Genomic DNA, 23,934 nt, shown 5'->3' on the forward strand with positions numbered 1-23,934 from the left:
TACGTAGCATTAGCTTTTTTTAAAAAGACAATTGTCAAAGAAATATAGAGAGACGGAACAGAAACATATAGAGTCAATAAGTCAACAAATATTAAGCACCAGTAAAGGGACTCTCATGCTGTCTCTTAAGAATTAGAGTCTCTTAAGAATTTAGAATTAATTATATGACATGGGAGACAATGGCACAGCTACATCCAACATGACGTGCCCTTATCAGAGAAGATGCTGGGCTCTGTGAGCAAAGCAGAATTTACGTAGCTCAGAAGAAACACAAGATGCACAAAGTTGGAGAACACTCCATATTTTCATAGAGACCTATTTGTGTCCAACCTATGGCAGAGCATTCTCATATTGGTCTGATCAGCCACAGTTGGACACAATATAACTCAACTCTAACATTGATGTCATTTTGGTCCTCTTCAAGAACAAAGGACAATAACCAATCAGGTGCCTACTATGTGCCAGGGAAGATGCTAAGTATTGGAAATACAAAAAGGAGGCAAAAAACAGTCCATTCCCTCAAGGAGCTTATAATCTAATGGGGAAGACACAAGCAAACAAATATAATCAAATCAAGCTTTTTACATGATAAAAACAATATAATTAACAAAAACTAGCACTGGAATTAAGAGGAATTGGGGAAGATTTTCTGCAGAAGGTGGGATTTTAGTTGGGAATCAAAGGAATCTAAGGAGGTCAGCAGTTGTCCATATAATCTAATCTAATCGACCATATGAACAAAGAGCTCTTCTACAACATCCATAATAAATGATCTTCTAACATTCTCTTGAAGATCTCCAGGGATGGAGAATTAGTTGTCCCCCAAGACGGCACAATTTGTCTACTTTTGGACAGCTCTCATTTTTATTTAATCTTAACATTATGTCCAAATCTGCTTCTCTGTAACTTTCATACATTTCTCATAGTTCAGGTCTCCAAGGCCAAAAAGAAAGCCTAATCCTTCTGACACATGCAAGCCCTTCAGATGCTTGGAGATACCTCTAGTACACCTCTTCAAAAACTTTTCTTCTCCAAGCTAAACATTCTCAGTTCCCTCTACCTATCAAGTGCACACACTCTAAGTTGCCAAATGTCCATCCTAAGATGTGGTAACTAGATCTAAAGAGAATCCTTCAGATGTGGTTTAACATAGGAAAAGCATAATGGGACTGTCAGTTTTCTTATTTTGACCAGTTTGTAATGAAACAGACTAAAATCACATTCAGTTTTTAGGTTGTCCAGAAACGTTTGTGAGTTTGTTGTTCACATGGTTCTCTTCTTCTGGAAACTGTAAATCTAATATGATGACACTCTGCATCTATTTCTTTATAGGAGCAGAGTTCCCTTTGATTTATGTTACTGTGAATTATTCAGTTATTAAATATTACATAGCTGTAAATACTTAAGCCAGAAGAGGTAATAAAACAGCCTAAGATCATATTCAGATTTTGAACCTTCCTGTCACATTTGTGAGTTTGCTATTCACAAAGTTCTCTTCTTCTGGAAATTGTAAACCTAGTATGATGATACACTGCATTTATTTCTTCATAGGAGTAAAGTTCCCTTTGATTTATGTTACTATGAATTATTCAGTTATTAAATATTACATAGTTATAAATACTTAAGCCAGGAGAGTCAGAGGAAATGCTTTCATTTCTCAATAAATATCCGTGCACACCAGAGAGGAATCTATATATGTGAAATGCAATGCACATAGGTATATATGTAAAGATGATTTCTAACCACAATCATCATGAATTGTAAATGAATTTTCAGTTTCTCTAGTAGTGAGAATAGACTACTTCTATCTCTACTTTCTCATCCATTCTCTCTTAATACATCTATAGCTGGTAAATTGGGGAATATATCCTGAAGCATGGGATTTTTGTTTGTGTAGAATTAAAAAAAATAATTCCTACCTATTTTTATTGTTTAGTCATTTGGATAGTGTCTAATTCTTTGTAACACCATTTGGGGTTTTCTTGGCAAAGATACTGCAGTGATTTGCCATTCTCTTCTAATTGTACAGATGAAGAAACAGAGGCAAATGGTTAAATGAGTCTCCCGGTGTTACTTGTGTTGGATGCCAGATGCCATGATTTTTAGAGGTCCATCACTCCCTTCCCTTTCCTTGGCTTCTATAAAGCATGCCAGGGACAAATTTGGGATACCTGCTCTTTGTTTTCTCCTATCTACTACTGATTTAATTGGGTATGACAAGGAAGAAAACACCAACCAATTTGTCAATATTCTCCAGTCTAGGACTATGTTTTCTTTTCCTTTTTCAGCTTTATCGTCTTATTTTATTCACTTTCTAGGGATGAGCCATACTAAAGTCCCTGACCGTAGAACAGGCTATTTGCATGTTAACAGAATACTTGCTCAGCAATGAGCTAATCATTGTGCTATCTTTTAAAAAAGCAATCTGTGGAAGTTTTAACCAAAAGAGGATTGGTATTCAATATTAAGACATTTTACTGATATTATCTTTGTAACATTTGACATAGAAACAAAAAGTAAGAGTTGAAAGGACTCTGAGAGATCATCTAGCAAAACCCTTTCATTTTATAAGTGAGGAAACTGAGACACAATGAGATTGAGACTTTTCCATGGTGATATAGATGCAATAAAAATCATGATTTAAATCTGGCTTCTTAAAACTCCAAGTCTAGCACTCTTTTCTATTACATGTCAATGCCCATGCTTGGCAGAGATCAGTGACTCCACCCATGTATAGCTTTTTGTGGCAAATCTTCATAGAAACTCTAACTCATTTAATTATGAATTCATGTTAAATAGGAAAATGAGAAACAAACCCACATGTGAAATAAGAAATAAAGGCTTTGATTAAATAGCTTGACCCAAATAGCGTGTTCCTTCATACAGTTGAACCCTTCAGATGTCAAAGTAATAGAAGGCTCATCTAAAAATAAAAAAATAGAAAATGCAGAGTGAGGATAAGCAAAAGTCTTTTGTGGCATAGGCTAGGAGTAGGTTTAGAGTTCAGTCAACTGTTAGAATTATAATTATTATTTTACTATGTAGTCTTAATCATTTTCTAATTTTCATGTATGTACAGTCAATCAACTTTTCTTAGGGATTTAAGGACAGGTATCATGCAATAAACATTTCTGAATCCCTCAGAGTACTAAAAGAATGTTGACTCAGCATATAGTGGGGCTTCAAGAAATCCTTATTGGTGGATTGATTCATTCATTTATTCAGAATATGAATGATGTTTGAAACAAGCTTCTTATAAATCCTCACATTCTTTTCTTAACCCTTTATACTCCAGCTGCCAACCTTTATCATTCCACCACAACTGCTATCTTCACAATTACCAGTGATTTTTTTTATTTCATTTTTTCCAAGTTTATATTTAAAACAAATTTTTACATTTGTTTTTAAAACTTTAAGTTACAGATTCTCTTCCTTCTCTCCTTAGTCCCCCCTCTCCCATTTAGAAGGTACATAGAAGCATACTTTTTAACTTAATTTTTCTTGAGGGTTTTTTTTGGGGGGGGGATCTCTGTTATTTTTTGCATAACTTATTTTAAAACAGAGATTTCCCCCAAAAAAAATTTCAGAAAATTTAAGTTTTAAAAAAGTATGTTTCAATCTGTATTTAGACCCAATCAGTTCTTCCTCTGGGTATGAATAGCATTTTTTCATCATAAGTTCTTCAGAGCAGTCATGGATCACTGCTGTGAAAAGCTCATCATCTCACAACATTACTATTATTTTGTACTCAGTACATTTCACTTTGCTTGAGTTCATGAAGGACTTTCTGGGTTTTTCTGAGAGCATCCTGGTCATCATTTCCCATATATGGAATAATATTCCATCACTATCATAAGCTACAATCATGTTATTCAACCATTCCTCAATTGATAGGTATCCCTTCAAATTCCAATTCTTTCCTGAGAGCTGCAATAATTAGTATTTTTGTATCTAGAAGTCCTTTTTGTAAAAATCTCTTTTGGGATTCATATTTAGTAGTAATGTTGTTAGGTCAAAGGATATGCATGATTTTATAGTTCTCTAGGCATAGTTCATATCTTTTTTTCAATTGAGGAATATGTTTTTTTTTTTTTTTTTTTACTAAATTTGACTCTATTTCCTATATAAATGAGAAATGGGGCCTTCATCTGAGAAACTTGCTTCAAAATTCTTTTCCCCATTACAATGCTAACTCTATTTCCTTCCCTATTTATTGCATTTTCTCTGTCCTTGCAATCTGACCTCCTTCAAAAGTATTTTGCTACTGACCAAACCCTCCCCCAATATGACCTTGTTCCCATAATCCCATTGCCCTCCCACTTCCATGTAGGGTAAGATAGATTTCTATATCGATATTGAGTGTATTTGCTATTTCCTCTTTGAGTCTATTCCGATGGGAGTACAGTTCACTCATTCTCCCTCTCCTCTCTCTTTTCCCCTGCATTGTGAAAGCTTTTTCTTGCCTCTTTTATGAGATAATTTATTCCATTCCAACTCTTTCTTTTCCATTCTTCTGGTAAATTCCTTTCTTACCCCTTAGTTTCATTCTGTATATATTGTCCCTTCATATTCAACTTATATATATATATGCCTTCTATCTATATATGCTCCTTCTAATTGCCATAATAATGAGAAAGTTCTTATGAGTTACATGTATCATACTCTCATGTTGGAATGTAAACAGATAAACCTTATTAAGCCCTTTGTGATGTCCCTTTCTGATATTTTTCCTGAGATCAGTATTTGAAAATCCAACTTTCTATTTAGCTCTGGTCTTTCTATCACAAATACTTAATTGAATATTTCATTGAATTTTCACCTTTACCCCTGAAGAATTATACTCAATTTTGCTGGATAGATGATTCTAGGTTGTAATCTTAGCTCCATTGCCCTCCAGAATATCATATTCCAAGTCCTCCAATGTTTTAATGTAGAAGCTGCTAAATCTTGTGTTATCCTGACTGTGATTCCATTATGCTTGAATTCTTTCTTTCTGGATGCTTGCAATATTTTATCCTTGACCTGTGTTAACAACAAAACAACGTCCAGATTTTTCTTCATATCCTGGCTTTTGTCTCTTGCTTCTCCAGTTCTAAAGCCGCATGCTTAAATCCATTAAGAGGATGATACTATCCAGGGATTCTTCCTCTTATCTCCAGAAACCTAAATCCCAACATCCTCTTTCCGAGAGGAATGGTAATTTCAAAATACATCTATCCTCTTTCTTCTTTCCTCTCTAGAAAACTGGGATTCAGGAGCCTCCTTCTCTATCCAAGAGACTAGGTCATATGGCTCCATTTTGTTCTGGAATCATGTAGTTGGGTGGGCCTACCCCAGCCTCTCTGAGCCACCTCTCAGAGTCTATAAACAAGAACAAATGCAACATCCCACTGTCTCTGTTCTTGCTTCCCTATGGCTAACATTAATGACTCCCCAAGGAAGGTCATGAAGATTCACTCCCCCCCAGGACTCATTAGTTCTACTCATTACTTTTGCTGAGTTTTCTCTCTTTAACACCTCAGTCCAAATCTCCTGTCCAACTATTCTTTCTTCTTAAATCTCTTCAGTCAAAAGGCAAGAGTTCATCTTCAATGAAATGGGAATAGGTTGGCAAGTACCCAGGAGTAGATGTCCTCAATCCTCTTAATGAAGGTTTTAATTGGGTTTTAATTTAATTTAAAAGAAAGGTTTAATAATTAAATTAAATTAATTAATTTGCTAATTGTCCATAGCCCTTATATAGAGCTGCCTTCTCTATAACTTCATCAAGTTAATCATATTATCCTAATCAACTCTCTCTTTTACTCAATCCTTCCTTATGGTTAATCTATATTTTCATCTTGTTCTGTCGAATCAGGAGTTTTATTTAGTGACAGTGAGAAACTAAATGTTTAAACATGAGGACTATAGAGGTGTTTAATATAGCTGTTCAAATTTTCTTATGATAATTTACCACGATAGACACTAAGCTGTATAAATTTTGATTGGTCAGTAAGAGAGTGGAAGAGAATTTGAATAAAGATTTGCTCTCCTTTTGCAGACTTTGTCTTTAAATCTGGCTTAAGAAGTTTAAATACAGAGTTCAGACATAGGTAGAATACAGAGTTAGGACATAAATTAGGTTTTGATTCAGAAAATATTCCAGATCACTAAGAAAGTGATCTGGAAAGCAGCAAAAGGTGGGAGCAGAGGTCATGAAGGGGGGTTTTGATAAGCAAGGTAAAGTTTGTTGGTCAATTGCTTTTGTCATATCTGCCATAAGATTGAATCATGAAAACTCTGATATCTCATTTGTTGTCATCAGTCTTTAAAGTTAATATTACATAGAGAGTGAAGGAATGGAAATCATTAACTGTCTGGATCTTTGACAAGGAGATATATAAGATATGACAAGCAGAATAATTATTATTCATCCTTCATTTTGAAGAGGACCAGTGACATGGCAATTTGATGGCTGGTGTTTTGACTTGCTCATGAATTGGATTTAAGGAAGGCAAAGGTATTCAAAGCTATGACCATCGCTCTCTTCCAGAGCCCAGAAGTCCAGTAGCAGGACAAAAATCAGGACATCTGGTGATGGCCTGGGTTGCAGTAGATGACCTTGGTGTCTTTGATGTCTGATGAAGCTCTAAGTGCCCCACAGTGCCGCCTTCATGGCCATTGAAATAAATAATTCTCATTCACCAATTTTACTGGAGAAAGTCTACAGAATAATCATAATATTGGTAGGAGAGATATGAATCTATAATTGTGAGCAAATTGTGAAATCTATATATTTGTGAAATTTATATATAACTGTGAATCTATATATTGTGAGCAAAATGGGAACTTCTTGTACTCTGTGCATAAGAGAAATGCCCCAGTAAGCTATAGTTTTAGAGAAGTGTCCATAACACTGAAAGATTGGGTGGTTTGTCCTGGACACCCAGCAAGTCTGTACTAGTAGTACTGGTTTTTTTCCCAAGTCAAAGGGCAAAGTTTATTTTAATTGTAATGCCAATTGAAGCGGGCAAAGTTCCAAAAGAATTTAGCAAAGAACCAGGTGCAAGAAGATAAATTTATAGAAAAAAGATAGATCAGGTGTTTCATGTCACTGATATACTAAATTTATGGCTTAGCAGTAGTACATGTTAAACTCAAGGCTTCCTGAACAAGTCTACCGATTAGCTGACATTGCCTCTTTATATAACAATAAAAAAGAGAAGCTAGCAAAATCCAATAATATGTTGTATGTAGAAAAAACACTCAAAATATAAAGATTTCTGCATAGTTCAAATAAGTGGATAAAACAGCATTCATTATGTTTTAAGTGAATAAAAAAGGCTGCCAATCATGATCTCAAATAATGCTGTAGTAAAAATAGACAGGGTTAAAAGTGTTAATCAGAGAAGCTACATTCATCAATGTATCATAAATAATGAAAGGACATTATTATTCATTATACATGTACTGAATGTCATAACATCCAAATACTTGTGTAAATTCAGTCAAATTATGGAGAAAACAGATAGCAAAATCATAATAGTTGTGAACCAGTATGCGTCTCATTCACATCTAAACAAATCTAATAAAAAGATAAATTAGAAAGTAAAGACCTGACTAGGGTTTTAGAAAAAGTAGGATAGTTCTCTGGAGATTAATGAAAAAAAAATACTGGTTTTGTGTTTAGAGAAACTGAGTCTGAATCTTACCTCTGATGTACATGTATTATCTCTATGATAACTGAGCAAATTACTCAACTTTCCTGACCTGAAATATGAAGAGATTATATTACCTAGCTTCAAAGGACTCTTTAAGTTCTAGATCTATAATCCTATGAGTGGAAATAAAAAAGAATATACATATTGCCAAGTGAGGCAAAAAATGTCCATGTGGTGGTGCACAGAAAGTCACAAGAATATTATACATTTCTTCTACTGACCACAATGACCACAGAACTATAATCAATAAGGGTCATTTGAAGAAAGGAATCAAACTTAAATAGAGACTAGATGATTTAACCTTTAAAATATGTGGGTCAAAAAACAAATAAATCATAGAGAAAAAAATTTGTCCACAAACAATGACATCAATGAGAAAATATATCAAAACTTTTAGAATAAAGTTGACCTTAGAGGAAAAATAATAATCTCCAAACTCTTTTATCAGCAAAGGAGTGAACCAGTGAATTGGGAATACAATTTTTAAAAAAGACTAGAAAGGCAAGAAATTTTAAAAACTCCAGTTAAACTAAAAAAAATTCTTAAAACAAAACAAAAAAAGAGAAGCTAAAGTCTGGTTTAAATTTTTTTTTTAAACCTGGTAAAGTAGAATCTATAAAACGAGTAAAGGAAAATGAAACAGTAGAGACTGATTTTAAAAAAACCTAGTAGAGTAGAACCTGATTTCTTCAAACAAGAGGAAAACTAAACTGCCCTTATAAAAATAAACAGAAAATAAAGGAAATTCTTTTCAATCATTTTGTCCAATTCTATGGCAACAAAATTACTAATCTGCATGAAATTGGATTAATGATTATAAATAAAAAGATAAAGAAAACAAGAAAGAATCAAATAATGTACTCATTAAAAAATTGGAGGTTAAGGAAAGAATATATTTTTATAACAATAGGTAGTATAACAATAGACAGCAAAAGTATTGTTGACTAAACAATGGATTAAAAAGGACCACAGGTGATAAAATTGGGCAATTTGATTGCAAGAATTGAAGAGTTTTTACTCATACTAAGACAAGGAAATTATAATTAGAAAAGAAAAAGTGAACTAGAAGAAAAAAACCCACTGCAGAAAATTTCTTTAATAAAGTACTAATTACCAAGCTCTCTTTGTCATAGATAAAAATATATGAAAATAAAAGACATTACCAAATAGGCAAATAGCCAAAGGATATGAACAGGCAGTACTCCATAGAAGAAAAGTAAGCTATCAACAACATAAGAATATATTCCAAATCGCAAATAAAAATAACAGAAAATTGTCAAAGATGACTGAAAAGAAAAATGACAACTGTTGGAGATCTATGGGAGGTACAAGTACTGTTGTCTAAACTATGACGTCATCCAATCATTCTGAGAAACAGTTTAGAATTATGCTCAAAAAGTGACTAGATTTTACCTATCTTTTGACCCAGCAATACCAACCTTGGACAAATAAAAAAAGGAATAAAAATGGAGGGAAAGAACCCATATGTACAAAATATTTCTAGCAGAACTTTTTGTTATTGAGAATATGTGTAAATTTAAGGAGCCACCCATCAATTAGAGAATATCTGAACAAATTATGGTACATGATGTACTGGGATACTATTGTGTTGTGAGAAATGCTGAAAGGTATGGTTTCAGAGAAACCTAGGAAAAGTTGTATGAAGTGATTCAAAGTGAAGAGGGCAATAGCAGAACAATTTATTAGATGAGTACAAAATTGTAAAGGAAAACATGTGAGAAAAACTAGGATTAATCCAATGACTAATCAAATCCAAAAGGCTGACAAAGAACCATGCTTCCCAACTCTTTGCAGGGAGGTAGCAGACTAGAGAGGTTGTAGAGTGAGACTCACGTGTTCAGAGATAACCACGTATATAGATTTATTTGGTTCAACTTTGTTGTTAGAAATGAAATCTTTTATTCTAGAGGTGAAGGGAAACTATGGCAGCAAAGGGGAAAATAGTGATCAGTGATAATAATACCAAAACAACAAAAATAAAACTAAACAATGAAAATGTTTTAAAATACAAAGAGAACAGAAAGAAATTCAAAAGGGAACATAGATAAGTAGGACAATGTTGGAACTACTCTTTTAATTCTAATATGTATTTTAAAGGAAAGCTATGGATGATAGAGTGATATACAATCTTATTTCTATAATATAGAAATTATATATATAGGAAAACAGAATTCTACTTAGCCTAGAGAGCACTTTGGTGGTGCAATAGATAGAGTCCTGGGTTTGGAATCAGAAAGACTCACCTTCATGAGTTCAAATCTATCCTCAGACACTTAACTAGCTACATGACCCTAGGCAAGTCATTTGCCCTCTGATTCAGTTTCTCATTGGTGAGATGAACTGGAGAAGAAAATAGCATCTTATCCAAGAAAGCCCCTTACTGGGTCACAAAGAGTTAAACATGACTGGAAAAACAACTGAACAGCAGTATCTAGAGTCACCTTACTCAGGTGCTTCACTTTGTTCCAGAGAGAATTCCCTTTAATGTTGACTGAGAACCACAGAACCTCGATTGGTTCACTTAGCCCACACTTCTTATCTTAAAAGAAAAGAAAAGCAAATAGAAAACAGAACAGGGTCTGGAACCAGAATCACCTGACACGTGCTTGGTTCTCTTGGCCCTTCTTTCCACTTGAGAGTCTTTCCTGAAAGCCACGGGTAAAAGTGGGAGGGAAGGAAGCAGTGAGGCAATCAGGGGAGGCCCTGGTTCACATGTTCACTCTCTCCTTCCTCCTCCTCCTCTCACGGTATCCCTTTCTCTCCTTCCCCTCCCTCCTTTCTTGTTCTGGGCTTCCCCTTGCCCTAGATTCTGCTCTGGCCCCCGGGATTCAGAAGCATGTGGGTGGAGTAGCCCGGAGGGACAACAGCCTCCCAGAACAAGGGAAGCGGCCTCAGACCGCACCTCTGCAGTGGGCACGCTCTTTTTTAGCTTTGTGCTAGCACTGCAGAAGAGAGCCCAAAATAGACTTTGTGGCTTCCTCCAACAACTTGGACCAGACCTGGCACTAGAGAACCCTTTAGAGTTAGTTATCCCTCTCCTGCCCTGTTGGGCATCCTCCAGACTCATTATCCAAATGGTCCGACTGAGAATTGAGATAAGACTTCCCCTGGGCCATCGCCCGGTGGACCTTGTCTTGAGGGTCTCCAAGATTGCTCTAATACTTCAGAGGCTTCTCCAGTGTCACGGTGGGAGAGGTTGCTCTATTGTCACTGTAGAAATAGTGATTCACCTTTTGTGCTTCCCTCTTTCCAGAGATCATTAACCTCTGATGGGCCCTGTTTTCATTATTGGGGCAACATGTTAAAAATGACATGGGCCTGAGGAGCAAAAATTTCTGCTCCTCAAGAAAAGACTTATTAGATTCGATTTGACCCCCAAACACAATATGATTCCCATAGGATTTCTCTCATTGGAGAATAGTTTCCAAGATTTATTCATATAGTTCTAAGACTTATAAATATGTATATTTACATGTTATTTATATATTATTTATATGTGTCTTTTCATTGAAGGTTCTTTTTTCTGAATTGTTCTCTTCTGCCCTCTCTTCTATATTTTACTGCTCAAATCAAACTCTACTACTCTAAGAAGACTTCTTTATCTTATCCTATTATCAGAGCTCCTTAAGCATTTAAAATCTGTACCCTATATTTATTTAATATTTTAGGGTTCATTTATAATATCATGAGTTTGTCTTCCCAAAATGAAGATAGGATATCATAGTTTTTTAATTAATACATCACAATATTGATCTAAGATCTCTCTGGGCACATGGCCCATTAGAACGTAAGCTTCTGGAGAGCAGGAAAGATTTCATTTTTATGATTGTATCCCCAGAACCTAAAACATTGACCGGCACATTCATTATAGCTATTTTCTGATTGATTGATTATCCTTTTTGATTGTTTGGGACAAGGTGTCCTGTAAATATTAGTCCTAGTCCTAAGACATATAATCTTGTGATTATATGATTGGTTGATGATATCCCAAGGACTTTACCTTATGCTATGTGTAGCCCAAGGAACTTATAAAATGACAGTAAAAAGCTAAAGTATATAATTTGAAAGACTTGAGTTGAAGACCATATGCTGAATGCATTGAGACACTTAGTCATGAAATCAAAGAAAACAAAATATTAAGATTGCAAGTTAGAGTTTCACTAAGAATCTGTCGAACTAAAAGACTGGCCCAAAAAAGATTTGTTTTCATACAAGTTCTTAAAAATGGATTCTCCAAACCTAAATACACTAAAAATCTTATAGAGAAAACTACATTTTTTAACACTAGGTCTAGGTTCCCCTTCTAAGTGTACTCAAATCACAGGGTGAAGGTATTTCAGAACAACAAAATGTAATTATTACATTGTAGAGCTATCAATAAAAAGTAAAAAAAATGTACTGTTCAATGCAATTAATTAATAAAAATTATATGTTCTATTTTAAGCCTCTTGAGTGCAATATAATATAACATTTGTTGTTTTTTTTTCCTAGATTTTCTGAAGCAAAGGCCCTAGGAGAAAGTATAAATGAAGTAAGAAGTAAAATTGGTAAGAAGGTTATTATATTCTGTTAGGCTATTTTTCATAGATCTTTTTCATGGTGAAAATCAAACCATGATGTACCTCAAAATAAATATATCCTTAGTTTTTTGAGTGCTCTTCTGAGGTAGGGAGCTTTGCAAGGATTCCCAAGTAGCTCTCTCATAAGCCTTCAGTTATCAAACAACAGATGCTTCACTAATCTTATTTTCTATCCCCTAGTATCCTCACTCTACATAAATTGTATGTGGTAAAAATTTGATTTTGAATAATCTTCATTATAGCATTTGTATGAGATGCATTTGCTTCCCCTCCCCCATATTTTACAAGAGGAGCTTCATTGCTCATATTTTCACTTTACAATCCAAAAATTGTTTTTATTGAATATTTTCAAGTGCTTTGCAAGCATTTTTATAGTGTCTCAGAGCTGCTCCATCCTGCTGCCCATGGCAGGTTTTCAGGAATTCTGGCACATAAAGGTGGGCATTGCTCAGAGCCATTTAGTAGCTTGGTGGTAGAATCAGACCCAGAAGAAAACATTCCTAACTGACTGGTAACACAGATTGCTGACTCAGAGCTCTTTACCCTTAGGCTAAATGTCATTAGGAAACTAGGACTAGAGAGACTAAAGGCAGTCCTGATAAAAGTATTCTCTCACATCTTTTTTCCAAAGAGGGAAATGCTTGTACAACAGAGATACATTCATAAAACTCTTCTCCCCATCACTTTCTATTTTCCATATGCTCCAGTCTAGTGTTGATGGCACACTATTGGTTTAACAGCTTTTTACTCTTTAAATTTCTGTTGTCCCACAAGGAGAGAACAAAACTAGGTGATTCTGTCCTTTTAGATTTTCTTATGAAACAAAAGCCCTACAAAGCAATACAGTTGCCTTGCTTTAACATTATTAGCCCCAAGAACACATTGAATTAATTTTGTTCTGGTAAACATGAAATCCACATTTTTTTTCTTGACTCTCAGTTATCAAAGCTCCAAGATATGAATGAGCCACATGATGGCAACTAAACTTCAAGTCTGACAATCCCACTCAACAGTCTCCAGACCCTAAGTAGTCAGACAAATGCTATGTGAAAAAGCATTCCATTCCTGAGAACCTAGGAGAGATCCAGACTAGCAAAAGCCATTATAGGGTGCATGTGTGGGGGTATGTGGGATGGATGTCAAGGAAGGCAAGCTGAACTTTTGCTGGACCAAGTCCTGGGCCTCAAGATGTCACGGCTCATCCAGGAGGAAAGGATCCTTTAAAGGACTGGTTTGGAGCAGCAAGCTGGCTTGGTGTAATACAAAAATAAGTCTCTTAACCCCATTGAGCCTCACGTAGGTATTTCATGTGTGTCAACCATTCCATGATGGAATGACCTCCATCAAGGCAATAACAAAGAAATGGGAATGATATTTAATAATCTTACCCCACAGAGTTACTGTGGATCGAATTTAGACAATTTGTGTGAAATTACAAAGTAAAATACCCAATCACAGTGAGAGGTGTTATTAATAAACTAGATCAAGACTTGGTTCTTTGAGGACTAATGATAAAATATACTACCTCCTTCCAAAGGAGGACAACTGATATTGTTTGAATACAAAATACAGAAGTATGCCATTTTTCCACTTTCTTTAATTCTTTTTATTTTTTTTTATTTTATTTGGCTAGGATTTGATATTCAAAACATTAAAAAAAAGTTTAAAAAACATGTAATTGAAAGAGGGAAATATATTTTTTTAAAAAAATAAGTTCTTTGAGAAACCCAATAATCTGCAAATCAAAAAAAAAAAGATCTTCTAATTTGCAAATGTAAATGTGTTATTTAATGAAATGTATTATAAGGTCAATTAAGTTTGGGGGGAATAGGAGCTTCTTAGTACAGTGACTTAATGATATATTCTCCAGAATTCAGGAATATGTTCTACTTTGCTAGGACAAAAAAGGGCAGATTCTCCAGAATGTAGACAAATGATGCAATTAGTTTTACTAATGTGATAACTTAAGAGTTATATTAGTGTTGAGCTTAATGTCATGCTACACAAGCAGAGAGGAACCAGTAATTTCAGGTTGATCGAGGGTTGTGCTAATGAAGTCAAGACCACAATATGTTTCATTCTGTTCCCAGTCATTCCACTGTTGGCCAGTCATTTGATAGACTTGTACTATTGGTCACAAAAGAATCCAGACAGCCCGTTATAGGTGAATTAGCGTCATCCCTTCTCCACTGCTAAGGGGTAAGGGGGGAGAGAAGGGAATGGAAGTAAAACAGTTTAACCTGTAGTCTATCTTTTAAAAGATACCCTAGGCATCAAGATAACATATTATCATCAAGTGTACATAAAAGAGGACATGTGTATACAGAATTCCAGGGAATCATTCAAAAAATCTGGTTTCTAAAGAAATTTATCCCGTTTCTGGGTATATTTTTTCCAAGGAAAAATTAAATCAAGGGGTATTTGCTGTCCCAAAAGTCATCTTTTCCCTTTAGTAGATCCAGAATTATTTAATCCTCTAAAGGAATGGAGAGGAAGGGCTCGATGACCATATGAGAGGAGTTGCACACCCATTGGCAGAATTACTCTAATGTGTGTCTTTATTCATGGAGACAGTTTTAGGGAGGTAAGACTGCTGTGCGTGGGATGGTGACTCAGCTCCGGTCTGGGATGGCGACACATCCTGTTTCTGAGTCCTGCAGAGAGCAGAAAGAATGCCAAGGAGTTTACAATATGAGCAGGCCTGGGTCAGTGACGCTGGCTTTGTCCAAGGAAATTAAATCGGCTTTTCTCGACCATGTAAAGAACAGATCAAATCAACCAAACATATTCAGGATTCAAGTTGCCAACACCATCTTAGCTCAGTTGGTATTTTTCCCTTGAAATTGCTATCTAGACTTGCTATGTTTTTAGATTTTTCCCCAGACTCCATGAGAGAGATTATCTGAGCTGTGGATAAAACTAGTTTGAATAGTTGCAAAGTAGTCACACACATGAACCTGCCCTACATGACACTCTGTGTTTGTGCCTCTGAGTAATCATCCGAGAGTGTAAAGAAGCCAACATGGCAAGAGAAAGGGAGAGGAATAGATGAAACGAATAGTGATTTAGAAGTGTAAGGGTAAAATAAGCTACCCACATTTGGTTTTACTGACAGATTCTAGCATCAATGTTCCACCAGGATCAATATTCTCATCTAGGCAATACTTGAACAAGAATCCCTTTTCTCCCTCCCTTTTTTAGCTACTCCCTCCCCAAAACAGCCAGCAAAGTAACAGACTATACATGTACAGTTTTTAACATATTGCCATATAGGTCATATTGGGAAAGAAAAATCAGAAAAAAAGGAAAAACCAAGAAAAAGAAAACAACAAAAACCCAACAATATACAACAGCAAAAAGTGAAAGGTCTACCTCTCCTATGTAGTAGAGTTCATCCTCTATCCATGTGGCCCTTTGCTCTTATGAATAACTCATTGTTAGGAAGTTTTCTCTCCATTAAAACTAAATCTTCCTATTAGCAACTTTGAGTCTTAGACCTAGTTATGTCCTTTGGGAACAACAACAACAACAAAAAAAGTCCAATCACTTGCATAACAATCCTGCAAATATTCTGAGATAGTTTCACGGTCCTTCCCCTGAGCATTCTCTTCATACATCTCAATATCCTTAGTTTCTTGGACCAGTATTCACCTGGTATGATCTCAGGGCCTTGCACCATTCTGGTGGTCCTCTTTTGGATGAATAAGAGCAGCTAGTAATTAAGAGGAATGTTATAAAACCAAGTAATGCTTCCTAAGGGGTAAGTTTTCTCTGACTTTGATTCGAAATTCCAAAAATGGAAAAGAAACCCAACCTAGAACAGTAAAACAAAGAAATTTTTTTTCTTTAATTTTTTTCTCTGGAACATTGGAATTTGAAAAAATACCTTCCCAAGACTGAGCCTGCATCAGTAAGGTTTACTGATGTATCAGATGGACACATGTTTGTGTATTTTTCCTTAGCTTGAACCTCCTTTAAAAATTAACTTTCCTTTGCAAGTTTGCTCTTGTTCAGTATCTTGTCATAGTGATGATGACCAGAAGCCATCTGAATACTTTTGGCAGGGCATATAAATCTAGATACAAACCCATATTCATATTTCTCACTTAAAAGAGAATGTAAAGAAAAAGAAAAGTTCAAGTGACCAGCTTTCAGGTAAGGTAATCATGGCTATCTATGACTCCACCAAGTCAAGGATCCCGGACTGAAAAATGACTGTCATTTCACCTTTGAGAAATCCCTACCTCTTCAAATCACCAGCTCTAGGGGAATATCCTTCTCACCTCTACCTAAATTCTCATTGTAGACCATTCACTGATACTTCTCCTCAGGGATCCTTCTACCTACTTTCTCCCATGCCCTCTGGAACTTGCACTATATTATTAACACATTCCCCACCATTTTTAATAATTTCTTTTTAAGCTTCTCAATATAATAAGTAAAGGTTGATATTTTCTCCCCTAAAGTAGCATATAAGTTGCACTCCCTACAATATTGACCATACTTTGTTGAAAAGCCCTACCACACAGGGTTAGCCAAAGGAATCAGCATATTTCCTTGCTTAATGCCACCATTTCTGGAACCTTTTTTGCCATTTTACTGTTCATCATTTCCTCTTTCTTTGAAGTTCACCCCATCTGATCATTGACTTAAAAACTATTTTCAATTATACAAATTGGTATTACATACAGAGAGTAAAAAGCAATTGCTTTTCATGTTTGTACAGAAGCAAAAATTAAGAAATAAATTTAAACTATATTAGGAAATTGCCAATCAAAAGAAAAGTCCTTTACAAAAATGTGATTTTTGTAAATATTAAGGAACTACCGTTTATCTGGGATGGTTCAGGTATTGTTCTTAAAGGAAAGGTAGGAGCAGCTGATATATTAAGATCCCTTCAGTGTCTCTTGCTGTGCTTTGTTTGGGTTATAATTTGTTTTACAGAAAGTTGGTGTCACTGACAAGGTAGGATTTTCAGCAAGATATATATTATACTATCATGACCCTATGCAAATAATTTATGAATTCATGGAATTGATAAAATATTTAGGTGGCACTTTATAAAACCAAGGTTGGGTGCAAATTGGAGGATCTTAAGAGCAATGAGGAGAATATTAATTGGCCAGAAGATAGTCATCTAAAAAAAGCTCTGAACACAAGGGAAATATGTCAAAGCAGACAAAAACAGCTGAGGAATCATAAATTGTTAGAGCTGGAAGAAATTTTAGGGAGTATAGTCAAACATCCTCATGAGGAATGAGGAAAACAAGGTCCAAAAAAGCTGTGCGACTTTATTCATTATCCCACAGTTGTTTAGTGCCCAAACCAGCACTGAAATTCCCATCTCCTGACTTGAAATTTCTTATCCTAATGTCTTTATCAAGGTCCACTTGGCACTAAGCAAAATTCAGGTAAAGATAGAAGGACTAAGTGAGGAGTCAGGTGACTACAGAGAGACTGTGATGTGAAAGTCCCAAAGTGGTCAGTCAGTAAATTTAGAAGAGCTAGATCAGAGACCAGTGCTAAAGGCAAGCGTTGACAGGACTGGGCATTTCCTGAGTTATAACTATTAAAAATCAGCAAGATTGTGTGCTGATCAACTGTGATAGACTCAGCTCTTCTCAGCAATACAGTGATGCAAGACAATTTCAATAGCCTTTGGATAGAAAATACCATCCACATGCAGACTAAATATGAATCAAAGCATACTATTTTCACATTTTCTTGTTATTATTGTGTTTTTTTGTGGTTTTCTTTTTCTTGGTTTTTCCCTTTTTTCTGATTTTTTCCCCAATATGACCCATATGGCAATGTTAAAAACTGATTATAGATAGATAGATAGATAGATAGATAGATAGATAGATAGATAGATAGATAGATAGAGTCATGTCATTTTCCTTTGGGAGGGGGTAGCTAAAAGAGGGAAAGAGAAAAAATTTGGAACTCAAAATCATACAAAAATGAAAATTGAAAACCATCTTTATTTTGTAACTTTAGTCACCCAATATTCTTCCCATCACTGACAAAATCTGTCCTCTAGCAACAGCAATTTATAATTGGAAAAATAACATACCATTAAAAATAAAAACTTAATAATTAAAAAGAAAAAAGAGGGGGAAACAGACTGTGATATTAACTGCAACAAGCTAGTTTTAAGTCTTGACATCTTATACATTTAATTCATTTATATGTGTTGGTTTGTCCCATATCCCACCTTATCACCAAAAGAAAAAAAAAATAAAAATACTTGCAAACAAAATACTAAGGAATCATCTGTTTGAGAATTACCCTGAGTCTAGTCAGCCTCTTTAGGTGGCTTTCTAACCATGGTGGTATTTTAATTCTCCCGTAGATAATTCAGATGCCCCCATTTGTTTTTTGGGTTTTTTTGTTTTTAGTAAAGACAAGATATTTTGTGGTGGATAGAGTTATCCTCTTATTCCCAATTTTCTGTGCTTGATAATGTAAGTAATGCCACAAAAAGCAGAATCTGATTTTGTCCAGATTGTCCTCACATAAATTGAGCCTCCTACCTACCATGGTAAACATGATGACAACTACCAAAGATAAGAGATCAATTCAGTAAAGCTATCTCGTCAAATCACCCAATGCAGTTTTTCCTAAGAAGCTCAACTTCTGATTTTGGCAAATGGAATTAAAATAAAAATGCATGAATAGTGAATTGTTATGAAGCAAAGGGAAATTGGGATTTTCCTGGTTGCTATGTGGAGGGGCCCACAGAGGTATAGCACTATATTTAGTTTTAATGAAATGCTTTAAAATCAAATTCTTCCACCATATCATAGAGCCAGTCCAGGCCTGTGGGTGACTACATATATATTCTAAGCACATTCTGGGGGAAATGTGTAGAAAAGAAAAAAGGAAGAATAATTTCTTCCCTGGACAGGGTGCTTTTCATCCAAGGATTTCAAAGCACTGCACCAACGTATACTGTTATCTAGAGAACAGAATAACCCTGCAGAAAAGTGTCAGCTTCTATATAATACATGAAATCCCCTGGATAAGGAAAAAAGGGACAGATGGAAGTATATTTTAATGTAATCCATCAATGCCAAAGGCCATTTTTGCACTGTTATAGAAAGTAAGTTATCTTTAAACGCCAGTGGCAAAAAGCTATGGGTTTTTTTTAACCTTCCTGAATTGCTTAGGCTGGGGGAGAGGTAAGAGAATTTGGCTATAGTTTCCTCCCAGTTCTTGGCAGCAATTCTAAACAAGAAGTGCATTTTATTGTTTTCACCCCGATTATGAGAGAGAATAATCCTGCTGTCTTTTGTGTCTCTGGAGGACCAATTTTGTTAATGACGAGAAGAATGTTGGGTGACTGACTGGATTAGCATTTATGTTGCTGCTTCTGTTGTCTGGTTTTTTTAAACATCAAATGGGCCCAGCTACTGTAAACCACAGCTAGATCCAAGGAGTGTGTGACTACTTTAACTCAGCAGGATGCACTCCCCAAGGGTGGGGACAGCCTCAGTTTATTGCTGGTGTCAGTCAGTAAGTAACATGACTCTCCCTCAAAACTTGCTCTCTAATACACAGTCTACCCCACAGTCTATATAAGCTTGTCTAAAAATATACTTCTACAGGCAGAGTGAGACAATTTCCAAGCAGGGCTGGGTTGGGTGAAACACTGGATTTGGGATTAGAACCCTCTGAGAAAGCATCCTTGGCCCCCTTCAGGTGTGTGTAGGACTGCTTTATGGATTTCAAGAAAAACAGGAATTGATAAATGTGGGAAATCTGCATCACAGTATACATGTTATACATGGACCCTGGGGAGGTGGGCAGATTGTGGAGGAGGGTGGATGGCAATAGACTCTCGGGCAATAATCATGAAGCAAGCTCAAATGGGATAACTGGGCAGAGAAATTTTTTTTTTTCTGAAGTAACTTGGGTCAAATGACTTAACCCAGAGTCACACAGCTAGTGTCTTATTAAGACACTTAACTAAATTAAGAAATTTTTACATGGCTTCATCATGCTTTTATAAAGCTGGTTAACAAGCAATAAACTAGAGCTAAGGGACAGGCAGAGCGGCTGACAGGAATGGGAATCCTCCTGAGCATAAATTTCTGATCAACATGGGAGCCAGAGCCACCAAGAGCATCAGGCTTTACAATCTATTGTTTAATTTCCAAATATTTACCAAGAGCCTATTTATGTTTATACTAGGAAAAGGAAAAGAAAGAAGCGTCTATGTAGTGCCTACTATGTGCTAGGTACTTTGCTAAGGGCTTTTTACAAATATTATTTGATCCTCCTAACAGCCTGAGAAATAGGAATTATTATTTATGGGGTATTTTGAGGGATAATGCATAATAACATAACACTTATCTCAGCACACTTAGGTGGTATGGATAGAGCATCCTGACTACCAAGTTCAAATTCAGTATCAGACACTAGTTGTGTGACTTTGAGTAATTAATCACACACACACACACACACACACACACACACACACACAACCATAACATAACATTTATCCCAAGTTAAAGTAATGACTGGAGGAGTCGGTGAGGGAAGAAAAATTGAATCCAATTAGAATTAGACCATAAACTCCTTGAAGACAGTGAATTTCTTCTTGATCTTTATCCCCAGGGCTTAGCACAGGGCCTGATGCATAGTAGGTGCTTAATAAATGTTTACTGACTGACTGAAAAGGATATACCGTATAGTGCGATGTCATGGAAATCAAAGAAATAGTTTCAAAAAGGATAATAATAGTCAGTTGGTGTCAAGCACAAACTGAGGCAATAAAGGAGAAGGATGGAGAAAAAGCCAGTGAGCTTGGCAACAGCATTTAGCACAGCATGTCATAATCTGGGGCAGCATGCATTTTTTTGGTCCACTTGGTTTTTCTTATGTGGAAATAAACTGCGCTATTGTGGTGACATATGTCAAGGGAACGGTATAAAGGACATCAAGGACGTGCAGACCAGAAAAGGAGGTGGGCTCAGCAATGTAACAAGAGTGAAGGATAACAGATGGACACAGGCCTCTTTGCCCGCCCTAGTATCCACAAAAATGTTAAAAAGAACTAGATGGCTTTAAAAGCTTTCCCCTTTGAAATAGTTATGGGAAAACATGGACAAGAGTTGCACATGACAACAAGGCATGGATGGGTTTCGGTCTACACTGGCAGAGAGAAAAGGGGTGCTCCGTTCACTAAATGGCGAAGTATCATTATTAAAATGATTCTATTTCCTTAATATTCTTCAGCTGCTAAAAGCAGAAGAGGGCTACTTAGCTGTTTCCTTCCATAGTTGGTGATAAAAAAACCAATCTGAGATTAATAATTTTCTTTGGAAAATCAAAATTTTAATTTAATTGAGAATTAACTGTACAGATTTTGAGTTTATAAGAAAGATTAACTGATTACTGAAAGCAGCATTTTCAAAATATCTCTTGCATCTTTGCCCTTCTCTCTCTCAATTCATATAGTTGTTGTACTAGTTCAGGTCCTCACCAGCTCTCACTGAGATAATAGTTCCTAAATTGTTTCCCTGTTTCAAATGTCTCCATTTTATCTTCCATATAGCTACCAAAATAATCCTTCTAAAGCACAGGTGTCTGATAACACAAGAAACTTCAGTGGCTCCCTATTGCCTCCTCTTAAGAGGCAATCAAAGAAAAGCTTCTTAATTTGGTATTTTAAGCCTTTCACAATCTGGCTCCAGCCTACTTTTTCAAACTTATTTCACATTCCTCCCCACATTCCAATTAAACTGACCACTTTCTCTTCCCTAAACTTGGTATCCCATCTTGCACCTCCATACATTTGCACGGGCTGCACCATCACCATCTCTACCACCACCATGCCATTCCTTAATTCAATCTATGTCTTAGAATCCTTAGCTCCTTTCAGAGTTCAACATGAAGCCTTTCCTGAACCCCCTAGTTTTTAATCTTTTCTTCCTTTTCAAATTATTGTGCATTTATATATTTTTGTATTCTCTTTCCCCATTAGAATGTAAGCTTTCTGAGGACAGGGATCATTTTTCAAATTTAATTTTGTACCCTTATCACCTAGCACAGTCCCCTCCACATAGTAGACATCTAATAAAGGCTTGTTATTTTTAAATTAAGATATCATTGGTCATCTGCGAGAGAATACTTCAGTAGAGTAGTGGGGGTAGAATATATAGAATATTCACTTGAGAAGGTTGGCAGTGAAAAATCAAGAGGGAAATGGGCTCATAGCTCAAGACAGCAACAAGCTCAAGCAAAATATTTTGGAGACCAGTACGTTTTTGAAAGCAGAAGGGAAGGAGCCAGTAAAGAGTGGGAAAGATGCTGCAAGTGCCAGGAATAAGTGATGATGTCCCAACTTCTGCCATGGATACACCTCAAAGAAAAAGGAAAATCTGTGTTGGCTCAAACATGTGACAAAATTGAATCTAGGGCAGCCAGCTCTCTGTTGGTGTTCTAGGAGTGAGGATTGCCAACTGTGCCCTTTTGGACACATTTGTGGATTATCTTCCTTGATTTTGCAGCTTATGAACAAAAGGCACACAGGAAAGGGAAGATGTCCATGCACAAAGGCCCATCAGTTGGTCAACATTTATTAAGCACCTACTGTGTGCCAAGCCCTCTGCTAAGCTCTAGGAAGACAAAAAGAAGAAGAAAAACAGTCCTCCTCTATAAGGAAGTCACAGAGAAGTTGCATGGTTTTCCCAGTGTCAGAGGCAGGATTTGAAATTTAGTCAAGAAGACATTACTTAGATAAATCATTTAACTTTTCAAAACCTCAGTTTCCTTATTTGTAAAATGCAGGGGTTGAACTGGATGACTTCTGAGTAAGATTCCTGACCTTAAATCACAGCATAATGAAGTCATTAAAAATTAATGAATAATAAGAGAAAATTTAGCAAGCTGTCACACACAATAAGAAATAAGTTGATGATGGTGGTAGTGATGATGAGGATGAGGATGCATGAAATTATTTACAGGCACACCACTAGAATCCTAGATGAAGATGACTAACATGAATATTTAGTAGCTCAGGGTGACACAGTTATTTCTGAGCCTTCTCTAGCAGGAGCACGAGTAAAGCAAGCAAATGATGGGAGCAATCCAAGATTGGGAAGTGATACAGCAGACACAGCACGGGGCCCAGGAATCTCAAGTGGGGAATACGTGCAACATCTCAGGAGCCAATAATGGAATCCAAGTTTGTATGGGCAGTCGTGTTGCCAAGATTGGCACATAGTCTGGGTGAAATGGGAAGATAAAACACAGTTAATCCATGCAATAGAGAGAGGACAAATAGGGGTTATGGGTCAATCCTTTTGAGTTCTGACTGTACACTCTTTAAGAGGAATCACTGTCGGAGGTGTCATCTTCAAGTAATTGGGACAGTAAACTAGTTATAGACTTCTAATAACAATCAATGTTATCCCAGTGGGGAAAGAATATAGACAATGCTGAGATGCCAGAATTGGTCTTTCTGAAAAAAGACTCTGGTAAAGGAAAGAATTTTCCCCTCAAACCATAATCTGATGCACACTTGTTGGTGAAAGCAGTCAAGCTGTGATGAATTGTTTTAGACAGGTTCCGGAGTCTGAACCATGTGGCTTCTTCCAAGCTTAGCACAGCCAATGAGGGAAAGAGAG

At 36.1% G+C, this 23,934-nt stretch overlaps 1 protein-coding gene and 1 long non-coding RNA gene across 3 annotated transcripts in view; one reads left to right on the forward strand and one right to left on the reverse strand.

Annotated features, from left to right (window-relative positions):
* The window catches only part of KIF6 (kinesin family member 6), a 466,898-nt gene that overhangs the window by 351,194 nt on the left and 91,770 nt on the right, over positions 1–23,934 (forward strand). For both annotated transcript variants that reach the window (XM_074311016.1, XM_074311015.1), the window contains exon 15: positions 12,213–12,268. In XM_074311016.1, coding sequence (XP_074167117.1) covers positions 12,213–12,268 — 56 coding nt within the window. The remainder of the gene's footprint in view (positions 1–12,212; positions 12,269–23,934) is intronic.
* The window catches only part of LOC141566457 (uncharacterized), a 287,659-nt gene that overhangs the window by 251,410 nt on the left and 12,315 nt on the right, over positions 1–23,934 (reverse strand). The gene's annotated exons all lie outside the window — the stretch shown is intronic.

This window comes from Sminthopsis crassicaudata, chromosome 4, assembly GCF_048593235.1.
Source record: "Sminthopsis crassicaudata isolate SCR6 chromosome 4, ASM4859323v1, whole genome shotgun sequence".
Taxonomy (NCBI): domain Eukaryota; kingdom Metazoa; phylum Chordata; class Mammalia; order Dasyuromorphia; family Dasyuridae; genus Sminthopsis; species Sminthopsis crassicaudata.